The 16,401-nt window shown below is 40.5% G+C and overlaps 1 protein-coding gene and 2 long non-coding RNA genes across 6 annotated transcripts in view; 1 reads left to right on the forward strand and 2 right to left on the reverse strand.

Annotated features, from left to right (window-relative positions):
* Nucleotides 1-16,401, reverse strand: part of pde4d (phosphodiesterase 4D, cAMP-specific) — a 211,894-nt gene that overhangs the window by 13,326 nt on the left and 182,167 nt on the right. For all 4 annotated transcript variants that reach the window (XM_028578739.1, XM_028578738.1, XM_028578740.1 and 1 more), the window contains one exon: nucleotides 14,224-14,336. In XM_028578739.1, the coding sequence (XP_028434540.1) occupies nucleotides 14,224-14,336 (113 nt within the window). The remainder of the gene's footprint in view (nucleotides 1-14,223; nucleotides 14,337-16,401) is intronic.
* LOC114555964 (uncharacterized) lies at nucleotides 752-2,252 on the forward strand. Its single transcript, XR_003692616.1, has 2 exons — nucleotides 752-823; nucleotides 1,656-2,252. It is a non-coding gene; the product is annotated as an uncharacterized LOC114555964 (long non-coding RNA).
* Nucleotides 6,834-8,158, reverse strand: LOC114555965 (uncharacterized). Its single transcript, XR_003692617.1, has 2 exons — nucleotides 8,113-8,158; nucleotides 6,834-6,973 (listed from the first exon to the last, which is right to left on the reverse strand). It is a non-coding gene; the product is annotated as an uncharacterized LOC114555965 (long non-coding RNA).

Here is a 16,401-nt window from a genome sequence, read left to right on the forward strand (position 1 = left end):
TTGGGACTCAAATATGAAGACATTGTCCATATTTTGAGTCTGAAGCACAGAATCGTGATCAGCCTTAAAAACCCTAAAACGTACCCTAAAGAAGAATGGACTGTTTACCGGAAACATTTTGACGATTTAGCAGAAACTGTTAGATTCATAAGGGAAGAGCTCCAAGGCTCAGGGGCTTTGCATGGTTACAGGTGGATGTACACTAAATGCAAAGAAAGAGGATTAAGTGTACGAAAAGAAGATGTCCGCCTCATCTTATCCACCCTTGACCAGGAGGGCACCGAAATGCGAAGAAGTAGGAGGTTAAAAAGACGAGCATACTTCAGCAAGGGGCCAAATTTTGTATGGCATGTCGATTCCTACGACAAATTAAAGCCGTACGGTATATGCATCAATGGAGCCATTGATGGGTTCTCAAGAAGGGTACTATGGCTGAATGCTTACTGTACCAGCAGCGACCCCAAAGTTATAGGAGGTTATTTCCTTGAGACAGTAAGGGAACAAGGTGGATGTGCTCGTATCCTGAGGTCAGATAGGGGGACAGAAAACAGCTCTATACGAGATATGCAACGGTACCTTCGTCGCAATGATGATGATGCCCATGGGGGTGATAAAAGCTTCATTTATGGAAGAAGCACCAGCAATCAGAGAATAGAAAACTGGTGGGGCTTTCTCCGTAAAGAGTGTGTGGACTTTTGGCTGGACCACCTTCACCGACTTAAAGATGAAGGGATTTTGCTGGGGACTTCTTGGACAAGAACCTCATCTTATTCTGCTTCCTCGGTTTGATTCAGGCAAGTGGCATCAATAGACAGTGGATGAGGTAGCCTACCCTTAATATTTTCCCTGATATGTTACACAAAAGAAACATTACATTTTGTAGAATTGTAGATATCTGTGTGCAAATGCATGCCAACAACTATAACCCTGATTGGCCAGGTGGTGGTGCTACAATTAAAGGCCAAAAATGTAATATTTGCAAAAGTATCCACAATATAATTTGATATTATATACTAAGCTGTCTGTGTTTCATAGAGCTTTGTCATGCTGGTTCTCTTGGTTCATTAAGTATTTTCATCTACGGATGAAAATATGGTGAAAATTAAGATTATCCTTCACAATGTCATTGTTTTCCAAGATCAGTTGCTTACATTTTTTGTTTACTTACATGGACTTAAAACCAGGAAATGACAATTTAAAAAAAAAAGATTGGTGGTGATAACCCAAATCTTTTATCACAAAAAGTCCATGGGGTCACAATTTCACCTGGGTTTATTGTAAAACAAAGTATACCTAAATGCAAATGGTATATAAAAGGACTTTAATAAAGGAATTCAATAAACAATTTGCTCACAATCAACCGAAGAGCTTAAAAAAAAGATCTTAGTTAATAGACTGCGACAGAAAACATAATTGGGTCATTGTCTCCCCTATGTAATTGGTCTACTTATGACCCACTTTGGTTTTTAGTAGCCAAAAAGTGTGATCTTACTGGCTTTTCTTCTTGTTGCATTAATCTAGGAGTGTATATATGGCAATTAAGCCCTCAAATTGAAATATTTCCAGGTTTTACAGGGTATTGTTTTTCCCTAGTAATCATGATTAATTGAATGAATATGATTTCATCATTTCTACTCTACTACTCCCCTTTGCAGGACGATTTGGATTCAACCAAGGAGACCTGGAACAGCCACCTGATTCGTCCATCAAGGAACGAACATGTTCCCCATGGTCGCCCTGATGCCATGTATGCTATCCCAGAACTATATAACACAGAGGACTATCTTTGCCAGGTGTCTGAGGAAGATTGCATCAGGTGTGATTCTGACTGCATCCACCGCAGTGACATTGCTGGTGATGAAGATGTGTTCACCCTCTGCACCTACCTAATGGCCCAAAACAACCTCCATGTTCCTGTGGATGCATACATGGCCATTGACCTCTACCTTTCCCTGAGAGAAGAACTGACTACAATATTACACATTGATAGGTAGTAGCAGAGGCATTTCAAAAGTAGTCTAACCAAGTCCTCACTTACTGAAATGCATTACGTGAGCTACACAAGGCACAACATTGGTGGGCTCTTCTGGCCACACACACAGCAAAACGTACACTGATAAAAGCTACAGGGTCTAACAATCCTGAATTTAATGAGATCAACACAAGTAGGGTAGAGAGGGTGGAGTTTTAAGTAGATTTTCAAATGCAGCAATGAATTTTTACTTAATAAATACATTTAGTTTGCACTTTTATCTCTTGTTGTTCTTTGAATTCTTTTCTGGCCTTCAGATAGTTCTGTCACACTTACCAAACCAAGAGGCTTCCCTTTCTTAAGAGTATAAGTGACCTGCTTTAAGTATTTCTTGGTGCTCCCACGGACAATATACTGGTTGACAAAATGTGCAAATTTTTTAGAATGTTTTAGTCTGTATTTAGATTGCACAGATTAGTCCAAATACAGTGGACTTCACTGCATAGACCCTTAATTTCATTTTTTTTTTTTTTTGCATCTGCATTTAGAGGTATTCTGTTTGTAAATTCATTACTTTATATCCTCCAGGATATGATTATAATTACTCTGTATTGATAAGATTTTGGTGCTGTCCATGGTGCTGAAATGTTAGTAACTGCACCTTTTTATTAGTCCCACCTTGCTGTCAGCTTCATCGTTGGATATATATTTTCTAAACTATATATGAATTAACTCAATTCTATACTGTACTGTAGCTGTAGTAAAGTTTATAGAGTAGTGTCACCTTTATTATCAGAGTGGCAAGTAGCAACATTATGTGGTGGAAGAGTGACGTGATCATAGTCACACTGCGGCCTGTAGTATTATGGTAAACTTGTATGGAAAGGGTATATGAATTACGATATCACACATTTTTGAATGATTACATGAATTAAAAAGAATGCGTTTATTAATTTAATACTTCATGAACTATCGGGAATCTACAACATTTCAGCATCTCATGCGTGACTTCAAGTAATAACAATTTCTTGATTAAGGCAATCATGAGTTAATACTGATATTTAGGTCTTTAAGTCTGCAGATAAAAGAACACGCCCTATGTTTTCTGTTTAATACCAGGTGTTATAATCATAATTAACAAAGCATTACTTCATGGGTTTGCCTCTTAAAATAAAGTGGTGAGCTGGTCTGTATGTAACACTGATAAATGTTATGGTTTACTTATTTCTTGACAAGCAGTTTAAGATTAACAAACACCTCTACATTAGTAAAAAAGTTCATTTTATAAATATCCTCCTTTTAGGCATTACTAATGATTACTTGCTTTATGAAATAATTCTCCCTGGAATCTCCTAGAATGAGAAAATCATACACACACTTAGATCTGTGTTGTTTAATAGCTCAAAGGAAATGAACAGGAAACAGCTTTTACAAAAATATAAATAAGGGACATTTTCATTGTTCTTCTCTGGTAACATTCCCTGTTATGTCAAAAAAGGGAAACAACTCATACATAAAAAAAAAAAAAATTTGATGTAATTTCATCACCATAACCTATTGAATTGCCATGTAATACACCCTTTCAAAACACAATTCTGTATTGTAAAAACTGTATTGCAACAATACATTTACTGTATGTTAATAAAACATTTGTTTATAAAAAAGTGGAACAAAAATAAAAAATGTAGATGTTTATATAAACATAGGAAACTTGTTGAACATCACACTCACCAAAACATACGCTGATAAAAGCTACAGGGTCTAACAATCCTGAATTTAGTGACATTAACAGAAGTAGGGTAGAGAGGGTGGAGTTGTAAGTAGAGTTTCAAATGCAGCAATGAATTATTACTTAATACATTTAGTTTGTACTTTTATATCTCTTGTTGTTACACACACACACACACACACACACACACACACACACACACACACACACACACACACACACACACACACACACACACACACACACACACACACACACACACACACACACACACACACACACACACACACACACACACACACACACACACACACGTTGAGATCACCGGCCAACCATGGAACCAAATCACCTAGAACAAACAAAAACAGGGATATGAATACATATGCAGATATAAAAGTATGGACACAAACTTATAAAATTGTGAGTGACAGGGATACCAGCAGTGTGTTGTACAAGAGTAATTCCTGTTCCTGTTATGTTTCTGGTGTGTGCCAGAGTAAAGCATGAAAACCTTAGCCAACGCTAGTAGTTTTATTTGCAGCGAGGAAGGCGTATAAGCAGACTTCAAAGGAAACACATGCTGGTTTTTATTTGTTTAGTACCTTAAGTCACGACAAGTACAACCATGTTCCAGCATTTGTCTGTGTATTCTGGCTGTAACATATTACATTCAAAAGCTGCTGAAAACCCCCTTGACATTTTAAATTACCATACACATATACACAACATATTCTAGAATATATTCTAAAAATATTCTATATTTCATATTCTTATGAAGCAATACAAGAGTATCATTGTGAAACAGAATGTGACACAATTGTTTTATCTTAATTATCCTGTTTTCATTATTGTTGAAAGTTAAAACTGCAATTAAAAATGTATTTGATTTATCTCCCAGCCCTTTATAACATAAAAGAAGTGATACAAAAATTGAAATTTTTTTTTTATTAATTGTGTCTTGAAGCCTGACCTATAACTTACCACTAAATAATGTCCATCACCCACATGTTTGCATCAAGGACATTAGTGAACTCTTCCGCCAACTCCGGTATGACGATAGTTGTTTGGGACTTCCAAAACGCATCCGCATGTGTGGGACTGGGGTCTTCTTGTAAAGGTACTCTCCGGCTCAATGAATCGGACATGGATATCTTTAGCAACGAGGAGGTCTGCACCTGTTGAAGACATGAAAAATAATGTTTGTCTTTTTTTGTTTTTTTTTAATTGAATGGATCTAGTTATAGTCTTGGTCAAATAAAACTGTTTAGTTATGTACTGTAGTTGGTAGTAGTTAGTAGACCCCATTTACTGCCTGTTGCAAGCTTACCATTTCAATCAGAACCTGGCCAGAACTCTGACTATGGAAATGCAAGGTAATGCTTATGCATGAACTACACTAATTGCAAGTATTTCATAGAATACTAAATAAATCAGATTATCCCTTTAAGGAGACAATGATATGGTAAATACAAATTTAGAGTAAATACATGTTTGATTAATCCACAAATCCTATGACTATTAATCAAAATGATCGTAAATAGGTAACAGTGCAGAATCTGAGAAATTTCCTCAGCCGAACTTCACTGCAGTTTCTGATGAACTTCTTGAGGAAATCAAGAGTCTGATCTTCTCTCTTGTTGAGAGTTTCATGTTGTAGCATGGCTACAACCTTCCTGGGTGTAGGAGTGAGGCTGGCCAGCACTTCATCTAATCCTCCTGGAGGCAGTTTCAGCCGTTTCAAGGCACTGCTCCAACACTCAGCAATATAGGCAGGATCCTGCACTATTTCTTTATGTGCAACTTCAACTAATGTTTTCCTGACATTTGCCTCTGTGATCAGAACTTTAACGTCATGGACCTCAAGGAAATCCAACCATTCTTCTCTTTCTCTGACATTGTTGAAGTCTTTCATCGCTTCCTCAGCAATTTCCTTTTCGTCAGTGGGAACCATTTCTAAGAAAGCTGCAAACAGCTCATCCTCCATTATTTCAAGTCCAAGACAGTAGGAGAGGAAGGGCTTGGCCAATACTATGGGAAAGTACTTCACGATGTTATAGCCTAGGACCATGACTTTCGCTACGTTTTCCCACTCATCTTTCATGTCATGTCTCGTCATGGGTACTTTCAGTATGTTTCCGGCAGTGCATTTCATAAAGAAAGTCTCCCAGTACTCACTTAGTGCATCACGCAGAACTCCACCATTGTCTTCTCCTTTCTCTGTGACACCATTGGGTAGGACCATCTCAATCTCTAAGATTGAGTCATCAACAGATACACAACCACTCTTGAAGGCAGCATTGAGATCTTTGAATACATTTCCCCTGTGAAGCCTTAGCTTGGTGGTCTTAAATGGTTCACAAGGTTCCTGGACTGTAAATGAACTTTCCTCTGGGTGCAGGTCCATTGGAAGGGTATCATCAAGGTCCACAGTGTTATCTTCAAGAAAACCATATCCAATCACAATCTCGTCATCAAGTGAAATCAAATCATCCTCTTCAAAAATGTCCGTCTCTGTTGAGAGTAAAGTTACTGTATTTGAAGGTTCACATGTGCTAGCCTTTGTTCTGGGAGTTCCAGTTGTGAAATCAGATCCACAGGTTGTTGCTGTAGTTGAAGCAGCTCCATAAGAAGCAGCAGCTGCACAGGGTAATTTTCTTGTGAGGGGCACTGCATTTTGTGATTCACCAGGTGAGGTAGCATCATTCAGTTTTTCTTCTGCATCAATCTTTTGCATGATAGATACAGTCTCAACATTTTAACTTTCCTCTTCTCATATTGCTCACCTAGGGTGGTCAATGGAGCCAGCTCATCTTCAGTAAAATCTCGTATGCAGAATTCAAAGTCATTGACATTCCCAATTTTACTTTTTCCGTTTGGAAAAAGAGTTCTTTGCCAATGTCCATCAGCTGTGCCATTGTGGTGGTCTTTAAAGCCTTCAAATGCCTGGTCCCTCCTCCCTTCTCTCTTTTACCTGTATGTTTTTGGCCCCAACTTCTTCAAACAACCCCATTTGAAAAACACGCTCCCTTTTTAAAGCATTGGAGTTTCAGACAATTTTTCTGAACGTTCATCCTCATGACTTCTCTTGAGGCCCGCCTTTCTTTTATTTTTTTCATCAGGCTTTCTGTAGCCTTAGAAATTGTTGTGGTGGTTCCTTCCAGTGCAGCCACTTCTGTTCTGCAGTACTGCCGAATAGCTATCCGGTCTCCAATCTTGGGGACATATTTCATCAACTGGTCATCTGTCATCCCATGGACAGCATAGCAGTCAATCTAAAAATGATGAAAATGGTAATGGTACAGTTGAGTATGAAGCAGTCCTATTTGTTCATTTGTGTAAACACATTGTAACATGACTTAAACTAAGACCTTCCCCAAGATTCTCTATTGCAACAGCGTGTGGTATGATTTCTACTTAAAGAATTCTGGACCTTTTTTTTTAAAATTAAATTTCAGACTTTGAGAAAGGATGAGACATCCATGCAGTCTCCCGACAAGCTTGCCTTTCTTCAGCTCCCCAACAGCAGCCTTTCTCAAACTATAGGCTGCGGACTGGCACCCCCGCAAATAAATAACTGTTTATTATAGGGTTGGGTACTGAAACACTGTTAATATGGCACCAGACTGTTGCCTAATCGACTGGTATCTATCTATAGGACCGAATAGCAACCCGAATTTCTGTGCTTCAGTTCGGTGCCACTAAAATGTCTGCACTGATCTCTGGTGCTCTGAAACGGACATAAGAGGCTAAAGAAGCATCGCTGCATGTGAGGCTAGTTAACACTACACGGCTACTGTTAGCTAGAACCATTAGCTGGCTTAAACATGGCCTTGACAGCCTTGTGGTGCATACAAAGTTATTTTAAAATACCATTTTTGACATTTTGACAAGCGCATTCTCATGAACAGCTTTGTTCGATATGGTACACAAATTTAAGCACACATATAAATGAAATCTTACGAAAATAGGAGACCAGACCACAGAGCCCCGTAAAAATCAGCAGCGGTTGGAAGTTGCGTTACCCGAGAATATGTTATTGTTAGGCGGCAACACAGCTCGGTGATATGTCGCTGTATCAGCGGGAGTTGGTAGCTAGTTCAGTTTACTCGATATAGGGTGACTTTGAGCTGGGTACAGCTAGGGCCCCGCGAGATGCTGGTCGTTTCAAGGGACATTACACTTATGTTAAGGCAACAAAACCACCCACCCAGAACCTCCTCACTATCTGTAACAGCAGCCGTTACTTTGGTGCTCACAGAACGCCAGCCTAGCTAGCTAGCTAACTGAACGGTTTTGGAGTGAGTGAAAAGCTCAATACATGCAACGTTACGTTAAGAAATCAGTAAAACGAACAATGCAATACATAATATAGCATTAAATCTAGCCTTAAATCAAGATAAATAGTACTTACTTGTCGGATGGAGACGCAGCTTCAAGTAGGCTACCCGTGCCGTCTTCTTCTCTGGAATGTTAAACATTTTTGCGCGTTTACGTGGGCACGTTTACAATTTGTACGCACAGATTGCAAAACCGTGCGCACAGATAAGAAAACCGAGGGCACGGATTATGTGGGCACGTTTGCAAAACCGTGCGCACAGATTGCAAATCCGTGCGCACAGTTTATAAAAACGAGGGCACGGATTATGAATCCGTGCAAACAGTTTATAATACCGTGAGCACGGTTTTTTTTTTTTTCTCAGATGACCCCAGGGGGGCTCCGTAAATATGAACAAATATGAAATAATCATAAACGTATTTCATGTCTCTGGAAGTCATTTCTATTGCAATTAATTTAATAGCACCTAATTATATTCCATTTTAATGCTATTGCATTTGATAAGATAGTTTCATAGAGAACCTTAAGAGAATAAAAAAAGATGTAAAGCCAGACCTTACATTCAACCATCTAAACAGACAAGAAACCTACAAAATATCAAGTCAGACGACCAAAAATCAAGCGTTTAAAGAATCATTGCAAGGGTCTGCTTCATCTGACAACAATGCTATGAGAATGGTGAGAGTGAACTTAAACAGTGAAGTTGCGGGCTGGACAGCTAAACAATAAGCTAAAACTCGCTATAAAGCTCTGTAAAGCCAAACTTACTCTGTAATTCTCAGTAATAAGTTCAGGTATAAAAGTTGATGGAAAAATTAAAAAAAATGGTTTATGATATAGAAAAGTTTTGATTCTATACAGGGAATATGTGATTGTTTAACGGTTAATCTTGAATCACAAATCTGTGTGCATAGGGTCGGCTGTGGCTCAGCGCTTTGTCCGGTAAGGTAGAAAGGCACTATATAAATGCAGTCCATTACCATATACAGTACATGCATGTGTCTGTGATGTTCCAGTGGCTACATGGATTGAAAAGGGACCAAACCTATCTCTGCTTACTTTACACCCCACCTCTATAGCCAGCCTGGCACTGTGAGTAATTTACAGCTACGCTGGAGCAGATGAGACAACAGTCTAACTGAGATCCAGCAGCTTTGATTGACTCTGAGCCAAGCAGGCCAGCACAGGCCCACACACACACACACACACACACACACACAACCCTGAGTCCTATCCACAAAAACTTTCTCTCCGTCACAGAAATACACACCCATATTGACAGCTTAGCCAAGGTGTGAACACAAACTATTGGGTAGAAATTGGAAAGTGTCACAGTAAGCGCAGCTGTGACTTGTGTGTAATTTGTTCCTCGGCGGAGCGACCAAAATTCTCCACTCCTAGCTATATATAGCCCACGACACCTCCAGATTTCTGTTGCATTTGTTTCTTTTCTCACATTCCACATTTATTCTGGTGGCTAACGCCCCCCCCTCTACTGAATACAGGAGAATAGGAACACTAATTGTACCACTGATCATCCATTTATGACCTTAACAAAATGTTGAGAAGGAAATCTATACAGTATGTAGGAAGCTAAACGGTTATGGTAAGTGGTAAGATAGTCTCGCATTGCCAGACCTTCCTCCACAGCGCTGCGGAGGAGGGTCTGGCTAGTCCACACAGCATTCTGGGATGGGAGAAAAACGTGCTCTGGTTTATTGGCATTTCTTTTCTTTTTTTAGATAATTGTTTTGGGGAAAGACATGCAGGAAATTTGTCACAGGTCGGATTCCAACCCTGGACCTCTACGTCGAGGCATAAACCTCTCAGTATATGTGCGCCTGCTCTACCACTGACCCAACCCAACCATTATTGGCATTTCTTTAAACCAACCACAATCGGCCTGGGCGGCATTATACGGCACACAGAGCAACGGTGCCTCTGCAAAATAGCCTCGGGAAGGAACTTGTTTGGCTGGAACGTGTACGTTCAAAGGTTGTTTTAGTCGTGCAATAGAAAACTCAGATTGGACAGATAGTCCTAGCTAGCTGTCTGGATTTACCCTGCAGAGATCTGAGGAACAGTTAACCATAGTCCTCATAAATCAACTGGAGTTTAAATTGCCAACACAAAGAAATGGATAATGGCAATGGATAGCCGGCCTAAATCAGTGAAATCTGGCGGAATTTCCGTCGGCAACGGAGCAATCCCGGAAGTGGAACATTGTGGATATAGACTAGTGATAAGACTTTTGTAAAAACAAAAAAACTAATAACATAAAGATGCCAAGATAAATAGATCATACTGGGAATGGAGATAGGCCAAGAGCCATTCTATCATCTCTCAATTCAGAAAGTGCAAAAGACAAAACCAACCAGCAACTTGTTCAGTTACTGAAGAACGACTTCAACCTGCACTTACTAACAGAATGATGACACAATTCAGAGACGTCTCCTGGCTGAAGTAGATCTAACTTTTGAGGACATAGCAGGACGTAGTCAAGTACACTAAAAACAAATCAACTACTGTATAAAGAGCCTTTGCTGAATAAAAACTCATCCGTCTGATATCATCACTGTATGGCATCAGAACAGCACTTTCATATTAATACCAATCATGAGCTGCTCATATCTCTTTTCAACCTAAAAAAGCAGATTGCCTAAATGGGATCTCCACAAGTACGGGCTGTGTGTGCATGAGTGCAAATTACAACATTGCCAGCAATGTTTTGTTGTTTTCATACACAACAAAACATGCAAGAATGAAATACAATACCATGGATAGTGCCACTCAGCCAGGCATGCCAAAACACTTATTTATGAACTTCAATGGAAAATGAAATGGCATAACGTGGTGTCAACATATAACATAGTGCTTTCAAGCCATGGGGCGGAGTTCACTTACCGGCGAAAGCAATATACTTTCACAAAGGGAAACACTCAGGAGTGTTTTAATCCAAACCACAATATTTTTCCTAAACTTAACTAGTCGTTTTGGTGTCTAAACTTAACTGTTGTCACTGCATGATGTTTACTTTTTCTTGACTAAACTAATGGCGCTTTTCCATTACATGGTACCTACTCGCCTCGCCTAGACTTTTTTGGTTCTCCATTACAAAAAAAAGTACCTGGTACCTGCTAACAGGTACTTTTTTTAGTACCTCCTCAGTCGAGGTTCCAAGCGAGCTGAGGCGAGCCGAGAAGGTGACGTGAAACCCTGCAGGCTGCTGATTGGTCGGAAAGAAGCGTCACTGATCACTGCATTGCTAGCGAGAGACGGCATTTTTAAATAGTTTAGCCAGCGGTGTTTTTTTGCTGCCGGAGGCTCCACGCAGAGCTTTCTCCGTAGCATACAAGTGGCCTGATGGTTATATTGGTGCGCTGGTGTGTGCATGTGTGATGTGTGTGTGTCCAGTTGCCGTATGTGTGTGTGTGGGGAGCTAGTGAGTGAGGGAGAAGTGAGAGAGTGACGGCGACTATCTCCGCAGCGAGTAGCGACTCTAGAGTCATATATATGTGAGAGAAACAAAGCAAGTAGCGACTCTAGAGTCATATATATGGGACCACGGTGGGAAATCTGGAGCAGTAAACGTTAACTATCTCTTTGATATCATGTTGTTTACGGAGAAGGAGAACCAGGAAATGAGTCGGGGGAAATGCGACGCCACTAAGCCACGCCCATGGCAGTCGCTATGACGACCAGCCACGCTGAGGCAATACTAAAATCTGCAATGGAAAACGGACGCACAGCGAGTTGAGGCAAGTAGAGTCGAGTAGAGTCGAGGCGAATCGAGCAGGTACCATGTAATGGAAAAACGCCATATCTCCACTTCCATGGCTCCTGAAAGGACTGTCACCTGGCGGTGCCTGTGGCCGGCTCACAGTCACCTATTGGCGTCTAAACATATCTACCAACTGCTGCTGCTGCTGATCCCCACCGGGGATAAAAAATTATTCAGCAGATACAGGGATATATAGACCAGAAAAGGAGGAAATCCCACACATGTTAGTATTACCAAGTAATGTTAGGTTCAGGTCAATATGCCCATGTGTTGTTGCTTGATAGGCTTGAGTTTACCATATTATGCTTTCAGCATATTTTCTTAACCTCAATAGCTTTTGAGGTTATTCTAAGAATATTCTAGACATTATTTGTCATTGTTTTGGATTGTTGCAATAATAATAATAAACATTTGCATAAAGCAAGAATATTTGTCCGCTCCCAAGTTAATAAGAACATTAAAAAACTTGACAATATCTCTTTAAAAGTACATTTAAAACAGATAGAAAATTTACAATTAATTTGCGATTAATCGCCAGTTAGCTATGCACAATCATGCGATCAATCATGATTAAAAATGTTGTGCCAACAAGAGGGAGAAACAAATCTATTTAAAACGTTGCACACAACAGACACACTAAGGCATATCAAGCTTTAAGGTTTTAGCCAAGTTGTACAGTATGTGTGGTGGCCAGTGGAGAGGATCCAGGCAAAACACTTCAGGTGTCCACCTAGACACTGGTTTTAGTTATTGCAGATGTCACTCTGAATGGCTAGACATTTACATTACAAGGCTGCAACACGGGATGCCAATTTTGAGAAGCTATTTCAAAATTTCAGTATTGCATTGTGTGCATCTCAGACATTTCTTTGTTGATTAATTAAGGCTTATGATGAGTATTGATTTATGAAAGTCTGCAGGATACAGACACAAAGTACAGTATGTGTGTGAGATGTAGTGACTGTATTTACCTATGGTGGGTGTGTGTCTGTTTTGCTGGAGTGAGATAGCAGACTGGTTGGGCCTGTGGCTGTTGCCATGACAACCAGAGATAGCTGTCCTGGTGAGCAATAGTGAGGCAGTGCATGATTTTGTCTCTTTTAATCTTTTCACTTTGAAATAAGGTGATGTCTCGGTCATGCATGTGACCGCGGTAACATCAGCGGTGACTGTGTACATTTGTGTAAGTCCTTTGTCTGTCCATCCTCCCCGATTCTCTTCTTGGTCCATTCCCCCTCGTGTGACATCACAGTGTGTGACATCACCAGAGCTAATCAGCATTCATAGCAGCACAGCAGCCTCCCTCCCTCCCTCCCTCCCTCCCCCACACCCACACACACACACACACACACACACACACACACACACACACACACACACACACACACACACACACACACACACACACACACACACACACACACACACACACACACACACACACACACACACACACACACACAGGGCATGCTCACAGCACAACTCCCTGTCTGCATATAACACAAACTATCTAATGTGTGCTTTGATGGCTGAGTACTGAAAGAGGCATCAAATCACATCATATATACAACCAAATAAAGATTGTAGAAGAAGTGAGCACCTCAGGCTCCAACAGTAACTGCTATGGGTTGATAAAAACTTATAACACATAAACAGAGAGAGGGGCTTGATGATAAAGGAGCAGTTCACACACAGAGGAGGTAATGTCTATAAAACTATACCTCACCCATTCAAATTAATCAACAACCTGTAATGTATTGGCTCTATCTGCTCCTGGTAATTTTCATAAAGTTGTGCTGCACATCAGCTTGGCCTATCATTAAACAAACACCATTCCACTACTGCTGAATGACCATATAGTATATAGTACATTTCTTTGTCATTTTATATTTCTTTATTTATGTATGGAAATGCAGCTGTAGCAGTGGGTTGATTAAAAAGTCTACTTAAATGGTGTATTCACAGGCACTTTCCTTTAAGTTAACCCATGAGGACAGTGATGTTTGCAGCCAATTATATATATATACATACTGCAGGATGGTTTAATTGTTTATTTGTAATTTATGTTGCTACTCTGGTGTCTGGACTCTTTTTCTAAATAATGGTGTCTTGAAAGCCTGTTTAGGCTGGGTGTATTATTTATGCACGACACAATAATAATAAAAATCCAATCAATTTATACATATACATCCTGTTCTCATCAGCTACAAAAAACACACCACAGTGAATCCTGGGTAGCAGCCTCTGACTCTGTTTCAATAAGAAACACAGGAAGTACATTTATAACATTGGGCAATATAAGTCTGACAAAAACAAAACAAAGGGTATACCAATGAGTCCAACAGATGTTATCATGTTGGCCTCTAGAATTAAAAAAGTTGATGTCAACTTTTTGTTTTTCTTACCTTGTTGGAAGCCATCTCGCTGACAGAGTGTCTTGTCTGCAGCGTCTCCAGCTGGTCCAGACACCAGTCCAGCTCCTCCAGGGTCTCAGTGGCCAGTTTCTGGTAGGCCTCCTCTGCAGGGGCAAGACAGGAGGGCAAGGGGTCAGTAAGGGCCCGCTTCAGAGGGCTTGTGGACGGTCCAGGCCCGGGGTCTCCCACCCCACATACAGCTAAGCTGGGATACCCCGAGTAGACACATGGGTGACTCTTCATACTGGACAGGTGAGCCAGTTGTGCGGGCCTGGGAGTAGTCCTGTATCCTAACCCACAGATCAGCAGTCACAGGTCAGCTGAAGCAAAGCTCACGGATTCCCTTGGAAAAAAGAAACCTCCAGTGCAGTCCTACAGTTCAAATCCAGATTCCTCCTTTTAAGAGTAAGTCAGATACAATCCCTGGAAGTACGCTTGCAGGTGATGGATGGTTAACTGCCACCCTGAGTCAATTCTGGGTGTCCAAATGAATGTTAACAGTAAGAAAATCACAGCAGAGAATACAGAGGTAACCCACAGTGCAAAAGGAGCAACAGCAATTTCTCAGTAATCTCACATAGACAGACTCATTCACTATCTCCAAGACACAGCACACATATCACAGTCAGTGATCGAGGTGTGTGAGGTTTACACTATCATTCTTTAGAGAGATGTAATTCCAGTCATGTAGCAGGATGAACAGCAGTCTGCTTAGCAGGCCCATGTCTGCCATAGGAGAGATGGAGGGAAGACAGGGATGGTGGAAAAGAGGATCCCGTGTGAGACTCAGAACCAGTCAAGATCCATGTCAATACTGTCCAGCAAGGAACAAACACCAGGTTGTTCACAGCATGCTGACATGGTTAACAAATACAAGACACCTCAAACACACACGGACGGTAACATACACACACATGCATACATACACATACACACCAGATGAAATGCTAACCATAACACATCATGATTTTGTCTCCCCTCTCTACCAATGAAAACATCCATGGTATCCGGGAAGCAAAGGGTATAATCCGGTGTTGTGTGTGTGTGTGTGTGCTGGATAGTGTTTCCTATAGATGCTGTGTGTATAGAGGGTGGGCTTCTGTTGCTCCGGCGTCCCTGGTAGCCAAACGTGCTGCTCTCCCCAAGCTATACCTAAAGCCTGAGAGGACTGCACTGTGGATGGGGAAGGGAGAGTGATAAAATGTGGACTGGAGTAATAAAGGAGTAGAGCCAGAGCTGGGAGCTCCCTATACTGTGTGTGCTTGCATGCTAATATATGTTCAGTATACAAATACACCAAAAATAGAGAGAGTAAACAAATGGATGGCTGATGATATGGTAGAGTGTTAGAGCGTTGGCGTCACAATCCCTACATCTACTTCAGTTTCTTTTCATTTGAAATTGAAGACATGCCTCTCTCAAAGTCAGCCTTTGTTAAAAGAAAATGTCACCTCGTCAGAAGCCAATTACTATTGATGCCTCGACTAATTTGGGAAAGCACAGGCTTTTAATGCTATGTGATCTGGGATCTGAGGGGAGGGGGGGGGTGTTCCAAGTTTGGCTGTAATTCAATTAACCAGACAAAGAAAACAGTGGAAGATTAAAATACACGACGACCACATTTAATCAAATGAAGCCATATCAGCTTAACAATTCAGTTAGCATTTTGACCCCATTAAAGCCTTTGGAAAAATACTGTGCTGTCTTTATTTAGGCTTAAATGATAAAAATGCTGCTTTTTCACTTATCTTTCCTTCTGGGACAATCCATCCTAAAAGTAAATGATGCAAAGTTTAAAGCTCTGGGTTGCATGTGTAGAGTTTTCAGCTCCTGAGTATTTCAAGGGGCTATTACAATTTGGAGTGATGAATTATAATATTGTATTGTACGGTTTGGAAACATGCACCACATTTTTGTTTCAATGCATGACTATTATTATTATTATTATTATTATTATTAGTGTATATAAGCATGACCACTGACCATTTCTTTTGTCACCTCCTATTATCAAGAATATCCCCTCTCCTGCTTCATTGTCTTTGATAAATCTCTCCCTCCCTCCTGCCATTAGTCCCCTTCCTCTCCCACACTCCTCGTTTCCCTCTGCTGATCTATGAACATCCTTCCTCCTCCCTCTTTTGTCTCCTTTCTGTCTCTCTCCTCTTTCTT

Source organism: Perca flavescens, chromosome 5 (assembly GCF_004354835.1).
Source record: "Perca flavescens isolate YP-PL-M2 chromosome 5, PFLA_1.0, whole genome shotgun sequence".
Taxonomy (NCBI): Eukaryota; Metazoa; Chordata; class Actinopteri; order Perciformes; family Percidae; genus Perca; species Perca flavescens.